General features: G+C 38.5%; 1 protein-coding gene across 2 annotated transcripts; it reads right to left on the bottom strand.

Moving 5' to 3' along the window:
• Window positions 1-831: 831 nt before the first annotated feature.
• slc6a1b (solute carrier family 6 member 1b) lies at window positions 832-16,663 on the bottom strand. Of its 2 annotated transcripts, none has more exons than XM_044175369.1 (15): window positions 16,311-16,663; window positions 14,566-15,001; window positions 14,142-14,273; window positions 13,785-13,885; window positions 13,140-13,249; window positions 12,391-12,523; window positions 11,431-11,565; window positions 10,398-10,501; window positions 9,768-9,892; window positions 9,201-9,313; window positions 8,710-8,841; window positions 6,343-6,445; window positions 6,025-6,125; window positions 5,315-5,482; window positions 832-3,489 (listed from the first exon to the last, which is right to left on the bottom strand). In XM_044175369.1, exons 2-15 carry the CDS (start codon window positions 14,810-14,812, stop codon window positions 3,376-3,378), a joined length of 1,818 nt encoding a protein of 605 aa, XP_044031304.1. In that variant the 5' UTR covers window positions 14,813-15,001; window positions 16,311-16,663; the 3' UTR covers window positions 832-3,375. The 2 variants fall into 2 exon arrangements, with proteins under 2 accessions (XP_044031304.1, XP_044031312.1); XM_044175377.1 differs by having other exon boundaries at window positions 14,762-15,001.
• Between the last annotated feature and the right edge of the window lie 1,321 nt (window positions 16,664-17,984).

The following is a 17,984-nucleotide window of genomic DNA, read 5'->3' as shown; positions in this document are numbered from 1 at the left end:
GTGTTAACACATGTTAAGTAAAAGAGCCAAAAGAGATTTATGTTGAGAAAAAAAAGCACAGCATATTTTGAGATTATTGTGCTTCCCGCTGACAACTGCACAAGCATGTAATCCAGACATGTTATTTAAAGACATGTTATTTAATTCACACTTTTCCCTATCTTGTGTATCATGCCAGGATTATTCATTATTTATTTTATTGTTCCCTTTTCATGTATTTTTTTTAAATAAAGATTTCTACACATTCTGTACTTCTTTCTCACTGTGCATTTTGTGATGATTTGGTGGCTATTTGGATTATAAAAAATGTAGGCTCCTACTACTGCATAACAGCAGGGAGATGGATGGTGCATTGTGACTGGGAGGGATTGGCTGTCAGCCAGGACAGCTATAGTGTCTGTGCTGGCACAGCTCTCAGAACAGGTGTTAAAGGGGTATTGCTGTGGCAAGAATCGTTTTGTCAGAAACTATCAGCTAAGTTTACAGAGAGCATGTCTTGTGTAATGGAGCTGATTGCATTTTCATTTCCACTTATGTAATAAATAGAGCATTACCATAACACTGAGCAGGTCAGTGTCATGCTAAACCATCTCAGTCAACAATGCAGAAAGCATATTTGAAGAGCATTTCCATACCTTTTAAGTCAGCACTTCTATCTATTCAAATAGTCACATCCAGTTAACAAATAAAAATGGTATTTGTTCTTTCTACAATTAACCTATTATGTATTCTCGCCATTGGCTTGTAAAAAATCCTTTTTGTATGCATTAAAAACTGAATAGACACAAATATTGCCTACTCCCCCAATAGAAAGATTACATGACACAGTCATTATAATCTATAGGTCTTTATTTATTTTTGCAGATAACATATATTGCAATCATGCTTTTTCATATAACACCATCTAAAGACATTTATTATATTTTTTTTTACATAGAATATTTTACATTAGGCCCATGAAACAGCTAGAAATATACAAAACAATATTCTTTGACTAGACATTTCTATTACATCATCATTATTATTATTATTATCATCTTTATTATTATTCTATTCTGTTATTGTAGTTATAATCTTTACAGATGAGAGAGATATGTGCTTTAGTTTCTGAGATAATAATATTATTGCAGAAAACAGCAAATAATATCACATTTTTTGTTCAACATTTAGACAAAAGAAAAGAAAAACTCAGGTTGTACAGACATTCACAGATACATGTATTACACAGTCCAGTTTACAACATCATTCAAGAGAGAAAACTGCAGTATGGTAACTTTATACAAAATTCACAGAACCCTTTGTCATTGCACGTTTTAATTCACATATCTTTGAAAAAAAAACATAAATAAAAGAAAATAAACGGGACTGATTCAACCTGATTCCTGTCGCATGTAGCTGCCACAGAAGCACATTTTCTTGATCCTCCTTCATAGTAATACAGTGATATCAGTGGTCTGTCACAAAGTCAGCTTCTACATATATGTTTTTATATTGCCAAGCAAACTTGATATGTAATAATAGGTTTTTTTTACCCTATGAAAAGGAGTAGTTTTAGTGGTGTTGGCCTATATAGCATCTGGCTATGTCCTGTTGTGTTTACAGTGCTTTTGCCGGCTTTGTCCTCTGACTGAGCCAAAGTTTCTCTGTCCTAGTATTGGAAATCTGCGCTCGCCACAGGATAGAAACATACTATGGCTCCTACTAAAATGACTGAGTGAAGGCCATCACAAATCATTTACACTGAAAGAAATGATGCTAGCTGAATAGCACACAGAAAAGAGGCAACCATTTGGATTAGCTTTCGAGTGTGCCCAAGTACATATATGTATTAAGTCTTTATACTAATTTGTGTGTTCATGTTTTGTTGCTGCTTAAGGTAGCATAATGGATTAATTGGAGAAAATGGCAGAAATTTGATTATAGTTGCGTTTTTTTAAATACAGCATTAATTGTTTCAGTGTATAATGGTAGTATCTGAGAGAATTTGGTCACATCCACCTTTGTTCCTGAGAAGTGGGTTACTAAATAGATATACAAGTAAACGGTTCCAGTCAGAATAGTGGTAGCTATTATAAAAATCCATCACACAGTCTCCAATGCAGCAGCCACTGCAGCTTATTCATTCTCACGGTTTAAAATATAGATCAGAATTAGCATTGGCTTATTGCAACACAACTTTGTCTTTCCACTTAACTGGTTGTCAGGAGAATCTACATTTTCCAAATAATCTCAGGCAGAAATATTGTACGCACAGTGCAAATGTGGGATTTCTGTATTGGCTACACCTATGTTGTTAGAGGTGGTAGTTTACAGATACAAATTGTGCTCGTAGGCGGATGCTGTTTTCACTACTGTACCCAGTTGCTCTTTAGAGAGACAAAAAGGGATGCTTGAGTTAATCCATATATAGTCAGCGTCAAATGTCTGCACCAATCTTTCAAACTTGAGTATGATTTTGGTCCTTCTCACTCTCACATATAGAAAACGACCTAAAAAATGATTCTACAAAAAAGATTCAGACAACATACAAAGTTATTGTTCTTTAGAAAACAAAGAAACAATTATAACAGTCTCTTGCTATATATCCTATGTAAGTTATTTTTGCTGTTGTCTCAAGTTTCAATCGAGCCAAAAAGAAGTTGGACGCTTCAAAATTCCATACTGTGCTTGTGCTTTTCAAAGGTAGCCCCAGACATGGGTGGTAAACATTTCAGGCAAACTGCAGGATCCTGCAAGGGAGTGATAGTCTGTCTAAATTATATTTTTTAAATTATATTTACACTTACAAGCAGATTTGGCCTTACCTGTTGCACATTCCCATATTGTCTTTGCCTTAAATTGGTCAAAATTCAATTTTCACTTTACAAACTTTCAAATTGCATTTTTTTCACCTACTACACTGCATTCATTTTAATGTATTTATTTCATGTACAAGCAAAATGCATTTAACCAATAATTTTCTTTATACAGTAATTGTAGTTTAGTAGATTAATTAATATCTTCAAAGTAGCACAATACTATTGAATCAACGTGGGCCTCCAAATTTAAATTATATATTCAATATATAGTGATTTCCTAAGTCACATTTCATTTTCTAAAAAGACTCACTTTTTTTGCATAATGAAATTCATAATATCACAACAATTTTGCTGGGTAGTTTGTTTTTCCTCATAAGTTTTATAACTCTGTATTATACAAATAAACAAACAGAAAAAACCCTAAAAATAACTGTGTAATCAGGTTGGTCTCACGTGTCCCCAGGAGGTAGGTGAATAAAAGCAGACATGGAAGTCTGGTGGTCGTTCCCAACCTTGATTACGTTTCTTCTGTGAACATCGCCAGTCTCGCTGTCGAGACAGAGACAGGCAGAAGTTTCTAGATGTAGGCTTCCTCATTGGCAGGGTTCTGACTCTGGTTTTCTGTCTGCTGGTCCGGGCCATTTTCCTGAGCCTTCACCAATACCAATGGCTTGATCATCATCCGCAGACGCTGAAAGGGAGAAGCACAGAGAGGAGTAGTAACACCACTGATATCACACAGCTGAAAATTGATACACTATTATATACCATTAGTAGGGACCAAACAGCTGCAAAATTTGTGAGCAAACCCATAAACTGTAACAAAACACACCAGCTACACAGCTGTGAGAATGATGAATGCACAGCCTCAGGCTCTGAGAGTAAACATTCCACAAGATACTCTCAGATATGACATATATACATTTTCCCAGATGTGATATATTGTTATATTAATTAATACAGCCTAAGATATGGTTGAGGAAAGTAAAGGAAAATAAATGCCAATATTCATGGCACTAACAAATGTTTCATGAGCTGATCTTACTGAGCCCACAAAACTTAATCAAACCATCTCAAACTTGGTAAATCTTCCAAATGTGGGTAGTGTTGGACCCAGGCTCTGTGGCACAGTAGGCATTTATATGGAGTGTTGGTGAAACTAAGTGTCCGCCTGGGTGCAGAGCACTAATCAGCTGGCTGATTGCTACAATTAGACAATCAGCCATCATCTGGTACTGCAGGATCTGACACCTGCACATTGCCTGTGACAGCCTCTGTTGCACTGCCTGCAATTATGGCCCATTTATTCTGTCAATGGTGGCTATAAAGCTATATCTGTCACAAGGGAAGGCATAGATGTAAGCGCATTGTGAATGACTGCAAATCAAAAAGCTGTTAATGTATATGGCATGCCAGAAAAGGTATTATCTGCCATTGATTAGGATCATCAGATCAATAAAAATGCAGTGTACCATTCTGCTGAACTCAGTGGCTGGTGTAGCAAAAAGGCATCTAAATTTGTTTAACAGAGCTAATTAGAAACTCTATTTTACTAATCCTTTTATCACTGTTCTACTCTTCATGGCAATTTATAACGTCTTTACCCAGCATGCCTATGTGCTTGCTCATTACAAAAGCATTGAATCACAGTACAGTTATAGTGCACAGAGCAAAATCACATTGAGCTAAGCTGAGCATTTTAACCTCCAGTGTGAGAGTCTTTTTGCTGCTAAATTACATTTCAGGTACTACTTTCATTGCCAGCCATTATGTAAATGTCATAAAAAGTACGTGAAGATTATATAAATGTATATTCTGGGAAACATAATTGAGCCAGAATGTTGGTAAAAATCTACAGGGTGACCATAAAAGTTTATTCAAGCCTCCCCCCATGATTAAAACTGATCTCCTCTATAAAGTCCTCAGGGCTTGTTTGTTGCATTTACATCATCCTCACAAAACATCAGCACCCTCTAAAAACACCACTGTGTTCACTGTGTTGGATGTGTCTATCATACAGTACATACTAATATATTTCCCAAAAAAAATCTTGCATACCAAGTAATCCACTTGAAACTCTTAACACAGAGCCTGCCTCGCTGCTGACTGCAGATTAAAATTCAAAGCAGCTAATAGATGTGTGAAATGCTCAGCGGTGGGTACAGTGATGCATATGTTGGGAAATCTGTGGCTATTGTATTTGTATTACAATATCCACTTTTGGCATTTATATACAGGCATACATACAGTATGTGTATGTGTAACAACGTTTCCTTTAAGTGTACGTATTTAGATCATATTTAGATTTAATTTGCATATGCAGATATGTATACCATTTGTTATAAGCATCTGGTAATTCCACTTGCTTTCTTTATAAGAACAATTAATTCATTCTGTGCAGTGTAGTGCAAGTATTCATTGCTTCAGGGCAAATACAGCACACAAAAAACCTGGGTCAAATAGTTTTATTTAAGTAAACTGCATCAACTATTAGACTGAAACCACATTGATCTTACCTCTTTGTATGTGCCTTTGAGTGTAAGGAACATGTAGCCCATGTAGCCAGGGATGAGGGTCATGGAGGAGAGGGCCATGCACCAGCCAACCCCTTGGCCCCAGGCTGGGAACACATAGTCACCCAAGGTGAGGGGAACCATCTGCACTGCACTAAACAAGAAGACTCCCTGGACAAGAGGGACAAGGAAATAGTTCTCAGCACTTTACATCATCAAGCTTACAGACAGTGTGAATGCAATTAAAACTGCAGAACTGCACAACTTTTAAACCAAGATGACATTTTTTCTATATATATACTGTATATGTATGAAGAAATACTACATTAAAACTTCAGAATAAGCTTATGGTCTTAGATGATTTTTGGCAGGCACACTTTGTAGGGTATTATTTGAAGGTATGGTGAGATAGTAATACTATTTAAGTATGGAGCACTCATAGTTAATAAAGCCAATCATTAAAACAAGTGAAAGTAATTAAGTAAAAGTAATTAGATGGCATTTGGTTTCGTGCACACAACCATCACGCTAAAGTGACAAGAAAAACCATAGCATAGTTTTGCATATAAGGATTACAGCAATCATTCTCAAAACATAGCTTCACCTGAGACCTCATGAGCCTAATTATTGTCCTTGACGGGGTACTACTTTCCCTGTTGGTGTCTGGAACATTGTTGGTTAAATCCTGCATGTTACCCACAGATAACACTTACAGCCACAATGAGCGGAGTGAAAACGACCCAGCAGGCCTTCCACCACAGACAGGGCCTGTAGCCAACCATTTCCTCAATGTTGTCATAGAATTTGTTCACACCTAGAATCAAAGATAAAGCGTGATGAATACAGTTTTAGTTATCATGTTGTGTGAATATAGATGCAGTCCATAATTTATGATCTTAGATATGTTTCTAGTCTGGATCTTAGATGTTAGATTTTGAGATTTTAGCTCCCAATAAGTCAGCAACAAAAGACAGAAATGTGCAGTCCTGTTTTTAAATGGAAAAACATCCTTAAGAGGATTACGGAGATACCATAAAACCAGGAAATAGAGATGCACTCAAAGAAGACCAGGAAGAGCAGGCACATTCCACTGGCTGAGTAGTAGTCGAATAGCTTGAACACGTACAGTCCACCCTGCAAAAGAACAGAAACAGAGAGCAAAAGAAAAGAAGATGATAAGATAAATGATGGGGAAACCATCGAAGAAGCAATTATAGTATTGGATGTGCAGGACAGTACTAAATTGGTCAAGTGGAATAACATCAAGGGTGAGAGCACCAGCATCTCATTGGTGAGGACAGTGCTAAGACTTCCTTGTGGAAACTGTGGATGTGCAGTACAGACAGGAACAGTGCAGATCAAGCATCTCCTTGAAACATTTCATGTCTGTCCACAATTTCATGTGGTTATCAGGCCGTTATGGAGACCAGCTCAAAGGGACCTGCTACAGTTCATCAACTCCTACTCTGTGAAGCTTGATATATTTTATACTGCCTGGAGCAGCGATTAGGGTAAGTGGTTCTAACAGGGCTGTGCATGTGGCATGATGGAAATCCAGTTTGGCAGAAGTGGAGGGACAATGCAGGGTCTTCGAGTGTCATTAGCCAACATAACCTTGGCCTGCAGTTATTCTGTCATTTTTAGCTCGCAAGTAGGCAGGCACAGAAGCAACTTTTTGCTGACTTTTGGTTCCCGTCCTTAATGTTTTTTATTTTTTACTTCTGATTCAAATTGCATAATTTTGTGGATAAAATGATAAAGAAAATACTTTAAAGATCTCTTTTGACGTGCTGCACTGTAGTCTGAAACAGAAAATGTATAAGTATTCATACCAATCATGTTAAAATATGGCTCAATTAGCATGTTATCAAATGTTGGGAGATAACAGTACACCAATACAATTAAAGAAATATTCTTGTATTTTAATACAAAATAAACTAAACAAATTTAGTAGTTAAACAGCATCTTCATGGTCAAATTCTGATGATCAGATACAGTGTCCAGTGTTTCTGTCTGAGACTAAAATCTTTAATTAGAATCATAATAGGTTTAAAACTAACTAAGTGATATTCTATTCCTTTGGGAGCATGAATGTGCTCAGCATCTTTCATAGCAAATCTGTCAGTTAAATTATCTGATCTTTTGTGTGTAAAAGTGCCTTTTTAACCTTAGGGGGGTGTGATAGGAAAGCTCAAAAAGTGCACTAAAGGGTTCGTTCTCTGAGCATGAATGTGTTCAGTAATAATACCTCATAGCAATCTGCCCCTCAGACTATGATTTATTTTTTTAATTAAATGGAAACTGTGGCCTGATGGTGGCGCTAGCAGAAAGGTCAGGGGGTCACCAAAAGTATTAAGATTCATCCTCTGTGGACCATGGATGTACAAAACAAATTTCATGGAAATACAGCCATTAGAGATATCATGCCATGAACCAAAGTGTTGGTCAAGGGTAAATATTGGCCTGATGGTGGCGCTAGACAATAGCTCAAGTGGTCCCAAAAGTCATTAGGAATCATTGTAGAAAAGGTTTCAGTCGTAGTCATCTGGACACTGTTTTCAGAATCAAGACGTTTCGGCTCCCATCCGGAAGTCATTCTCAATTGAGAATGACTTCCGGATGGGAGCCGAAACGTCTTGATTCTGAAAACAGTGTCCAGATGACTACGACTGAAACCTTTTCTACGATAGAACACTCCTGGACGAATGAGGGACTACACCGTCTTATTAGGAATCATTGTAGGGGCACCATTAATAAAAATACTGAATTTCATGGCAATCTGGCCTGTAGGTGTCAGACATCGTGCTCTGGACCAAAGTGTTGAACAGACGAACAAATGGATGGACAATTCAACTGACCATGTCATCCTTTGGTCCAGCAGCTAGCGGGTAAATAAGTGAAATGAAATCATGGCTGTGAACCTGTTTCAAGTTGTTCCATGTTTGCAGACTGAAACATGATGCTAAATGACCTGAAACACTTTGGAACTACAGTCTCAGAGGGAGTATGACACTGTGACCTTTTTACTTAGATGCTCTTTGGGATTACTTATGAGGGCCATTATAAGGGCAAGCTGAGTTAACAACCTAGCTGGAATAACAATGTTGCAGGTTACTGGGTCAGATGCTGAGGTCACACCACTGGTCTCCTGTAGGACGCTTACAAGTCTGTTTTATTATCCTGTGATAATTCCAAAGTCAGAAATGTAAAATATAAAGGAGAGATAATGGTGTGGTTACTTGATAAACTGGAGAAATACATACTCAATATTGATCCAAATATTGTAACAGATATCAACCTTGTCTTTCAGTCGGAGGCTGTTGTGTGTGTTTTTAAACTAACTTCCCAGTAATGTCTCTAAATATTGCTGGATTATCCAATAAAAAAGAAGTATTGACCTGTGTGATGTTGGACAGTCCAATGATGTAAGAAACAAGGCAGACGATTGCGATGAAGATCTCTCTCCGTTTTCGGAGAATATGAGGGAATTCGTCAACCAGTGCAGTGATGAAGCCTTCGACAGTGCAGAACTGAAGAGATTGCAGAGTCATGTCAAAACTATATTATGTAATACACTCTTGCCACAATAAAAACATTAGGTCACTTTCAAAGGTTTAGAACTAACTTTCATGAATGAAAGAGTAACAGCAAGACATATTACATTATGTTAAAATAATGTTTTTACATGGCAGTGACACTTTGTGAAAGTTTCCACCCTGAAACAATAGAATCCTGGCTTCAAAAATGAACATTTTTATTAATTTACTTTATTTTTACTTTTATTTTACTTTCAAAACATTCCTTGATAGAAGCTTGAACATCAGCATTTTTCTATAGGAATATGGTCCAAAAACCACAACTGAGACCATTTTCGTTGGGTTCTCTCTACCTGGCTGTCGATTCCCAGCATCAGCAGCATGGAGAAAAAGAGTATGGCCCAGAGAGGAGAGATGGGGAGCTGGGTGACGGCCTCAGGATAAGCCAAAAATGCCAGGCCAGGTCCTGACAAAAGACAAATATTAAAAACATGTTGACGTGTACTTACAATGGGATACTAACAAAAAATGAGTTGTACAACTATGGCAAAAAACGTTGATTTAAAAATGGGTTCATTTTCAACATACATACTCAACTATAATGAAAGTAACTGTAATACTAGATAAAACAAGAACATTTCAAATACAAAGTGTCCTTGGAGGAAAACAGTGTGAGTGCTGAATGTCAAACTTGAGTATTTAGAAAGGACAGAGAGTTTAGCAAAATCACTGAGTAATTTCCTTTCTAATAAACCCAGAAATCAGAACTGACATATAGTGACAAGCTAAAACTTTCCTTTTCTGACTGAAAGAATAACAATGAATAACTTGCAATTTCAAGGGCTAATTTTTGCACAGTCGCAAGTACATCTTGCCCGTGCCTATTGTCACTATCGAGTTTCAACATTGATTGCAATTACCTGAAGCTGCCACATCAGCAATGGGTCTCTTTGTTACACTGGCCATGAATCCCACAATAGAGAAGATGACAAAGCCAGCGAACATACTAGTGAAGGAGTTGATGCAGCAGACAATGATAGAATCTCTGTAGGGGAGAGACAAAGCGCAAGGCAGCCATTGTCACGCCTATATCAATTCCTTACCAAACTGTCACACATTGTCGAGGGGCATGGGGGGAAGGGACGGTGGAGAGCCATTTTGCATCCTGCAGTAGCACAGCAGCTGATTACATATATATTGACCTATTTCATTTAAAATGGCAGTGAGCTCCAGCAGTTTCAAAATAGTTGGAACCATAGATGTACATAGTTGGGCTGCAGACCAATGTTTATCCATCTGTACCTATGAGTGTAGAGCCAAAATACTAAAACGGCTGATAACAGGTACAGGCTCAAATAGTCCTAAAATAGAAGGTACAGCAGACACTATGTTGCAAGGAAACCAAAAATAATCCCAGCAAGAGACATCTGCACAGACTCCTTCAAAAAAAGAATGTGTGAGTGACCAGTGCTAGACAGTAAAATTTCATCTGAGCAGGTACTTAATTCATGTGGTAATCATGTGAAATGCAACACATTATAATCACTTACCTGTATACGTTGTTATTGAAGGGATTGTAGCTGCCAAGAGCTATCAGAGAGCCTAATCCCAGCCCGTAGGAAAAGAAGATCTGAGTGGCAGCATCCAGCCACACCTGACACACAAACATTAGAAAAAAGAGGATAAAGTAACCTGCTGTAGACACGTAACTTGTGCAAAGTTAATGCTAAATAGATATGTTTGTTTAAAAAAATGGCCAGGATTCATTTTATTTTACTGATGATATGACCTCTTTTGTGGCTGGGCAGAAATGTATCTTGTCTCTTGTAATCCTTTGATGTAATGGCAGGAACTGGGAATAACACTTGCTCTGGGAAATTGTAACACTTAAGTGCTATCTTGTTACACTTGGTCCTATCTGAAGCACTCTGATCCCATTGCATCCCATCTTGATCGACTTAACTCAGCAAGACCTTGCCTCGTCTCTCCACACCTCATCCAGCTTAATTTCATGTTCTTGAGCTTTAATGATGTAGTCAAGTAATTTATTCACACTCATTACAGAATAAAAGATAATATCAAAAACCACTGCCACACGACAGCCAGCTACCTGAGACCTACAGTATACTAAATAATTAGCCTGCATCAGCATAACAAATACAAATGTACGCAGCCATCACAGGAGTTTGCTGAGCTGCTCAAGGGAAATTAATTGGAAAATACACTAGTAGTAATGTTTTTTTATGGCTGTGTGCTAATAGACATCCTTTTTACTATTTTGCTTCAGTGTAACAGTGATTGTTACAGAGAATCTATCTGGATAAGAGTGAGCTCTGTACACACCTTAATGCCTAATGACAGTATTGCCTAAATGCAGGCACAGTACGGTCCCTCTTCAATGGTATTACCGTAACCTGTAAACAGTCTGTACAAGTTTGCCCCAAGAAGCCACATCCCACGGGGGCTCAGCTTATCCTCTGCAGCCACCTTTATTTTTGTGGCCAGTAAAGAGCTACATGTATTCCTGAACAGAAACAGTTTTTAGACACCTAGGCCTGCAGAGTGAGAGAGCAGAGAGCATACCTCAGACTCCTTAAGTTTGTTAAAGTCTGGTGTGATATAGAAGAGGATTCCATCAAATGCACCAGGTAGAGTGATGCCACGGCAAAACAGGATGAACAGCATAAAGTAAGGGTATGTGGCTGAAAAGTACACCACCTGTGGGACACAAAATTATTATTAGAAAAAAAGAATATTGTCAATCTAAGCCAAACCAAACTTTTAAAATCTCACAGCTAGTGAGCATTATTTTACTTGGAATATTTGTCCTGCAAGACAACAAAACTGTGGAAGAAGTGAAAACTGCTAAGTTGTTCAACTTAACATGAACAGTATTACTGTACTGTGGCACCATCCCCACAGTAGCACAGTGCAGCACAGTGACCTAGTCAGCCATTCCCCAGAGGCAAGATGACCCCAGAATGGTTGGGTTCAGCACACTCTCAGTGCACTATTTCCCTCCTTATCTGAACTAATTTTGCACTGTGCTATCAAAGTCAACACAATTCAGATCATTCATGATAAAATCTATTGAATATGAAATGAACCAGTGGAGATACTGTCATTGACACTGCTATGTATAAAAATCAATGATGAATCTACCAATCGTAAACCAAACAAACACTGACATAAAAAGTGAAAAAGTCTAATCACAAATGTTACGGTTTTGTAATTTTGTAGCTCAGTGGGCAGAGCATGGCTCTACAGCAGCCAAGTTTAGGCCTTTGTTTCACTTTGTGGATGGGGTAGGTGCTTGCGATACTTGTGAAACTGCATTGAAGAGAAATTGCATGTACAATGTTGTATTGCCTTTTAAAGAAAGACTGACAGAGAGGGTTTGGCAGGGTACTGCATGTCACTGTATTAATAAATAAAATAATCCAACATATCATTGTGCCAATTCTATGACTTTGACCATTAAGATGCAAATTCAGTTCATGTTTTTCCATTTTGTTTCTGTCTTTGTCCTCTCCTTCTACTTACTTTTCCAGTCCAGCTGACCCCCTTCCAGATACAGAAATAGACGAGCACCCATGCAATGGCGAGTGTAATAGCCAGTGGGATCCTGACCTCCCCAGGCTTCTCCAGACCATCGGTCAGCTGGTGCATGTTACGTCTGCAGGGAAGGAGTAAAGTGGTCATACTACAATGCACAAATGCATCCTTTATCTCATGCAGGCAGCATGCATGGGTGCACACAAAAATATGCATACACGTGTCTGGATATTCACAAAGACCCCTCTCCCTGGCTTTCTTTTTTCACCCCTAAAGCTTTTTTAAGGTGCCACAGTCAAGGGAAGTCATGCTTCAATTTAGTTATTTATTTATATAGCACCAATTCATAACAGAAGTTATCTCATTGCACTTTTCCTATAGAGCAGGTCTAGACCGTACTCTTTATATTATTTGCAGACACCCAACAATTCCCACCATGAGCAAGCACTTGGCGACAGTGGCAAGGAATAACTTGTTTTTTTGCACACATGTTTATAGGCTTGTTTGTGGCCCTTTATTGTTCGTGCACAGTATGTCCTGTCTAGAAGTATCTGGAGATAGATGGATATTAAAGGATTTGGTGAACCATTGGATCCTCAGGTCCAAATGGCCAAATCAGACTCTAACCCTGATCATCATTATGCACAGTAGGGACCATGACCTTTCTGTGAAGCTTAAATCTGTTCACAACAGAGCAGTATCCTTGTGATCTTAACAGACTCTTATGTCCAGCTTACTCCCAGAACTCCACCACTGCGCTGGTGAGGTTTCTGGTGTCTGCGATGCTGTAGTTGGTGTAGCAGCGGTCTGTGTTCCAGGGATTGCCACAACTCTGCCACGGCAGGTCCTGAAAATTAACGAAAAAAAAGAGAAAAATCACATAGGCAGCTCTTTTTACTTGGACCTCTCTCCCACTGCCGGGTTCCATTCTCTCTGGCTGTCGAGCAGCCAAGACCATGATACTCATTGCGATTTCATGCTTTTCTCAGAGGAGTGAATGCCTCATCGCCAAATGCATTTATCAATACCTTGTGTAAGGCGCTAATTATGTGGGAAAGGAAGTAATAAATGTCATACCCTGTTAAGGGCTGTGCACCCTTATATAAAAGGTGCTGGCAAACAGAACCTGCCACATAACTTAAAGGGTTACTATGTAAAAATTCAACCTGGGCAAAAAAGAAAGAAAGAAAGAAAAAAGAAAATCTGTGCTTTGTTCTGATTTAAAGGGACACTTGTGTGAAAAGATTTTCAGGAAGGAATCAAGTACATTACTAACTTACTTATTTTTTCTACTCTAATTTTTTAAGTTATTAAGTTATTCAAGTCCTATTATTAAATTGTTTTATTAGGGAACAGAATTAATAAGAATATCAAATACTCACAGTAGTGAAGGAGTTGTACAGATAGTAAATAGCCCAGGAAATTATTACAATGTAATAGATATTTAGCCAGAAGGACAGAACAGCAGCAGCCAGACCCACACCTGAAACAATGGGACAGTACAGGCATGATGTTAAATTGTGCTGAAAAATTTGTGTTGAAATAAAACGAGAATAATAATATATGTAAGACATGTTTGAAAGAGTTGGTAATGTATGGAGGATAAAGTTAGTAATTACAAAGAGCCCTAATCTCCGACTTTGCTTATGTCTGTTATTTAACCTGGCCTTCATAAAGCAGCCAGTTAACATAAAAAGCATCGTTTAGGGTCTTAAGGATAACGTAAAAGTCTATTTTACCTTTAAACATAGGGGCCAGCTTCCACACTCCAAGCCCTCCAATAGACGTGTACTGACCAAGAGCCGTCTCCAGAAAGAACAGGGGCATTCCAGCAAATATGAGGGTCAAAAAGTAGGGAATCAAGAAGGCCCCTGAATGAGAGGTGAGAGGTAAAGGTGTGTAAGTGAAGGTGAATCATAAACTATTAACATTCATCATAATCCAGATAAGATATTTGGTAAAAGGAGTTTTTGGTTTCACACTGAGCCCCAGATCACTGCAGACTTTCGCTTGTGCGCAATTACGCACGGCTTGGAGCAAATACACTTTAGATTTATTTAAATGAAAAACCTCTGGGAGCGAACTGCCAGGTTTTGATGTCGAGATCTTTGCACTCCTTTTGGTATATGGATAAATGAAAAATTGCCAAGAATTCCTGATTACCTCCTCCGTTTTTTCCACATAAATAAGGAAATCTCCAGACATTTCCGAGTCCGATTGCGTATCCGACACAAGAGAGAAGAAAGTCAAATTTCCCACCCCACGTTTCTCTCTCGGGTATCTCATTTTTCGTCTTCTGCACTTTTACCACCAAGGTTTTGGGTTTGTCGTTTGGCGTGGTGGTGGGCGCGTCATTCACCGTCTCCGTTAAGACGTGTCCGTCCGAGGCTTTGGTCCCGTTGGTAGCCATGGTCACTGTGCGTCTCGGATAGTCCTGACCAGTGGAGAGCAGGGGGTTTCAGCACCGGTCCAGGCAGACAGCAGCTTCTCCGTCCTATACACCTAGCCCCCAGATAACAGCAGAGTACAGACGAATAATCGAGGTAATGAGAGTGATCAAGAGCAGAAGCAGGGGCAGCTTAGCAGCGGTCCAGCGACCCTAAAAGCATAAAAAAATATGTATAGATTTAAAAATTCACTGGGGAAAAAATCAGAAGACATCACTTAAATGAGACAAAGTCGAATGTCAGGTCTTAATAATGAGGGACTAATTTATGTAATTCTGCCTTAATAGTTTAAGATATTACAAAAACAATCTGTGATTCTGAACTTCAGTTCAATGAAAGTGGAGATATTTTCCCCATTAATTGAATAATCACTTGTTTTCTGAAAGGGGAAAAACATTTCAAGATAGGTCTTATATTACTGGTAAAATATAATTGAACACGATTATTATGCAAGCACCCATTTTATGACATTTCTTCAGGGGTGGAGAGAGAGAGAAAAAAATGTGCCCCACGATCCGTGAACCCCACGGGATTAAATAAAGACTTGTCATGCAATAAGACTCACTTTTAATTACCTGGAGTGAATGCATGTTAGCAGAAATTTAGAGCCTGCTCTTGTCCTTGATTCATTATGCTCTAAATTCAATGGCCCACTTCCTATTGCTCCGGTACAAGAGCAATTAAACACATTTAGGAGTCAGACGCGACGTTAATGTCTAATGAATCACCTGGATAGGCTAATAACTCATTGGAGTTTTTTTGAGAAGTCATTTTCATCAACTATCTGCAGGACAGAGTTAAAAAATGTGATGTTTATTTTACTTTCTAATGAATTAGTATTAATACACACAATTAACTACACCAATTTTAAACAACACAATTTTAGCAAGGTTCTGCATTTAAAAATGTACGTTGTTTATTTTTATTTAATTTTTGAAATGCAAAATTAACATCTGCTTAGGACGAATGAAACATGGAACGCGCTCTCTGGCTTTCATCACATCGCGTGCGTAATATTGAAGAGAATGAGGCAACATGGTCACAAATCTTTTGATATTTTATATGATAAGCATTTAATATCAAATCTGTTAATAATATTCTAGGTTCATGTACCATTTGACTTCATAGAGACACGCAATCTCAAGACAAATTGGAATTTAGTGAACAAATCAAAGAATTATGTAAAAAAGAAATAAATCCACACAGATCACACATTTACATATGACATATTTAAAACGTGGCTGCAGGACTGAAGCATCAAATATGCTAATGATCCTCATGAGATAAGTCTCTTGCGTCGCCATCAAGTGAAGTGCAGTCGCACATCCGTGCACACTGCCAAATTCAGCACATCTGCATATGCCAAATTCCTCAATTGTCGTCGCGTGTAATAAGTATGTCAGCAAACGCAAATCTATCCCTAATTCACGTAAAATGCATACTGTATAACAGAATACTTACAGTAAAATCCTTTTATTTGCCAGATTGTTTCCCCGATGGGAAAATCCGAATTTTTAAAAAAGTTACTTCCTTGCACTTTTAGAATAAAACCAAGGTGAAAACTTCCGACGACAGCGAACAAATATACGATCCTGAGGGGGGAGGATGGTGGACAAATGCGTCTTTGAGAGCGAGGTGCTGTCCTGAAAGGAGTGGTGCTGAAAGAGAGGAGGGGAGAGAAGACGGGGAAAGGAGCTGCCGCCGTCTGAGTTGAAGCGAAAAGGGACGTAACATGCAGCGCAGGATCTTCACTCTCATCTACATAGCGTCAATGTCACCTCAAAGTCGACCCTCCCCAACTCCAACATTTCCACCACTGAGATGGCAGCGGGTTTGAGAGAGGAGCATCCTCTTGTCTCAAGGTTTTATGTCCTTACTCCTGTAGCTTTTTTTTACATCAGCAAATTCTCTCTCTCTCTCTCTCTCTCTCTCTCTCTCTTGGTGTCTCTTCCTTTCTGACTCACTCAAGGGCCAGTTGATGCATAATATAGACTTCTATGGGTTACTCAACATTTTGATAGCATCCTCTATTTGCCTTTGCTATTTGTTATCTCTAAAAATGACTAGATTTCACCAAGTTGCCATAAATAACACTTAAGTGACACTTGTTCACTATTTTCATTTTCTAAACTTCCATCCATCCCATTTTTGGGTGCTTAACTTGAATCAGCTTGTGTAAAAAGACCATGCTATGAGTAAAAATAAGTAGTAGTAATGTTGCATCAAATGCAGCCACTCCAAAGCAAACACAGAGGAAGATGCCAATGGCTGCTCTAGCTCCTGGCAAAACATGATAAGAGGGTCCCAGCCAATAAAGAGAGTCAGGATGTGTGAGACAGATAAATTGAAAACTGTGCTCATAATCTTCTTAGCCCGCTGTCTTCCAAAATGAAATACCCTTGTGGAACATCCCAAATGAGCAGTCTTAATGCAGAATTTAACTCCCACATCGAGATAAATTATTCGTCTCTCACTGGGAGATTACTCTCAGGAATTCTCAGGAATTAACAGTTAAAGTTTGAGTCGTGGAAATGAGTAAGGATTAGACCAATGTTTATATTTTAAAAAAATCTACATCTGCCTTTGGGAATGACAAATTTGTGACTGATGGTGATATTTAATTTTTCCGGTATTTCAAGTTTATAGTAAATCCGTCAGGTGACACCTTATCATGACTTGTGATATTTTGATGCCAAAGCAGCTTCATTTTAATGTCAAGTAGCATCATATGCAATGCCATGGCTTATGTCACTGTAATGAATGCACAAAATGCTGTGTGTCAAAAACATCTAACAAATACCTACTTTTTACCATTTCCACATTCTCCTATTAATTTTCTTCCTTTCCTCTCCTCTTCTTTTTTCGACACCATCCCTATTTCTCTCACAGCTCGCTTCCTTTGCTACCCCCTGTGCTCATCTGCCCAAATCTTTTCCTTCCATCTTTGGTTCTTTTGTCTCCATCCGCCATGCTGTAGGCTGTGCAGTGCTGATACAGTGATACTGAAAAGCCACACCACTGAGAGGAGAAGAACGAATGCCCAGATGGTGAACCAATGAGGGGTGAGCTAACCTTCTAATGATACGAAACGAAACTTTGCATTTATAATCCCAACTGGCTGATTGGCCTGCAGGC

The sequence above is a fragment of the Siniperca chuatsi genome, linkage group LG2, assembly GCF_020085105.1.
Source record: "Siniperca chuatsi isolate FFG_IHB_CAS linkage group LG2, ASM2008510v1, whole genome shotgun sequence".
NCBI lineage: Eukaryota > Metazoa > Chordata > Actinopteri > Centrarchiformes > Sinipercidae > Siniperca > Siniperca chuatsi.
Note: the sequence above shows the minus strand (reverse complement) of the source record. Positions and strands in the feature narration are given on the sequence as shown.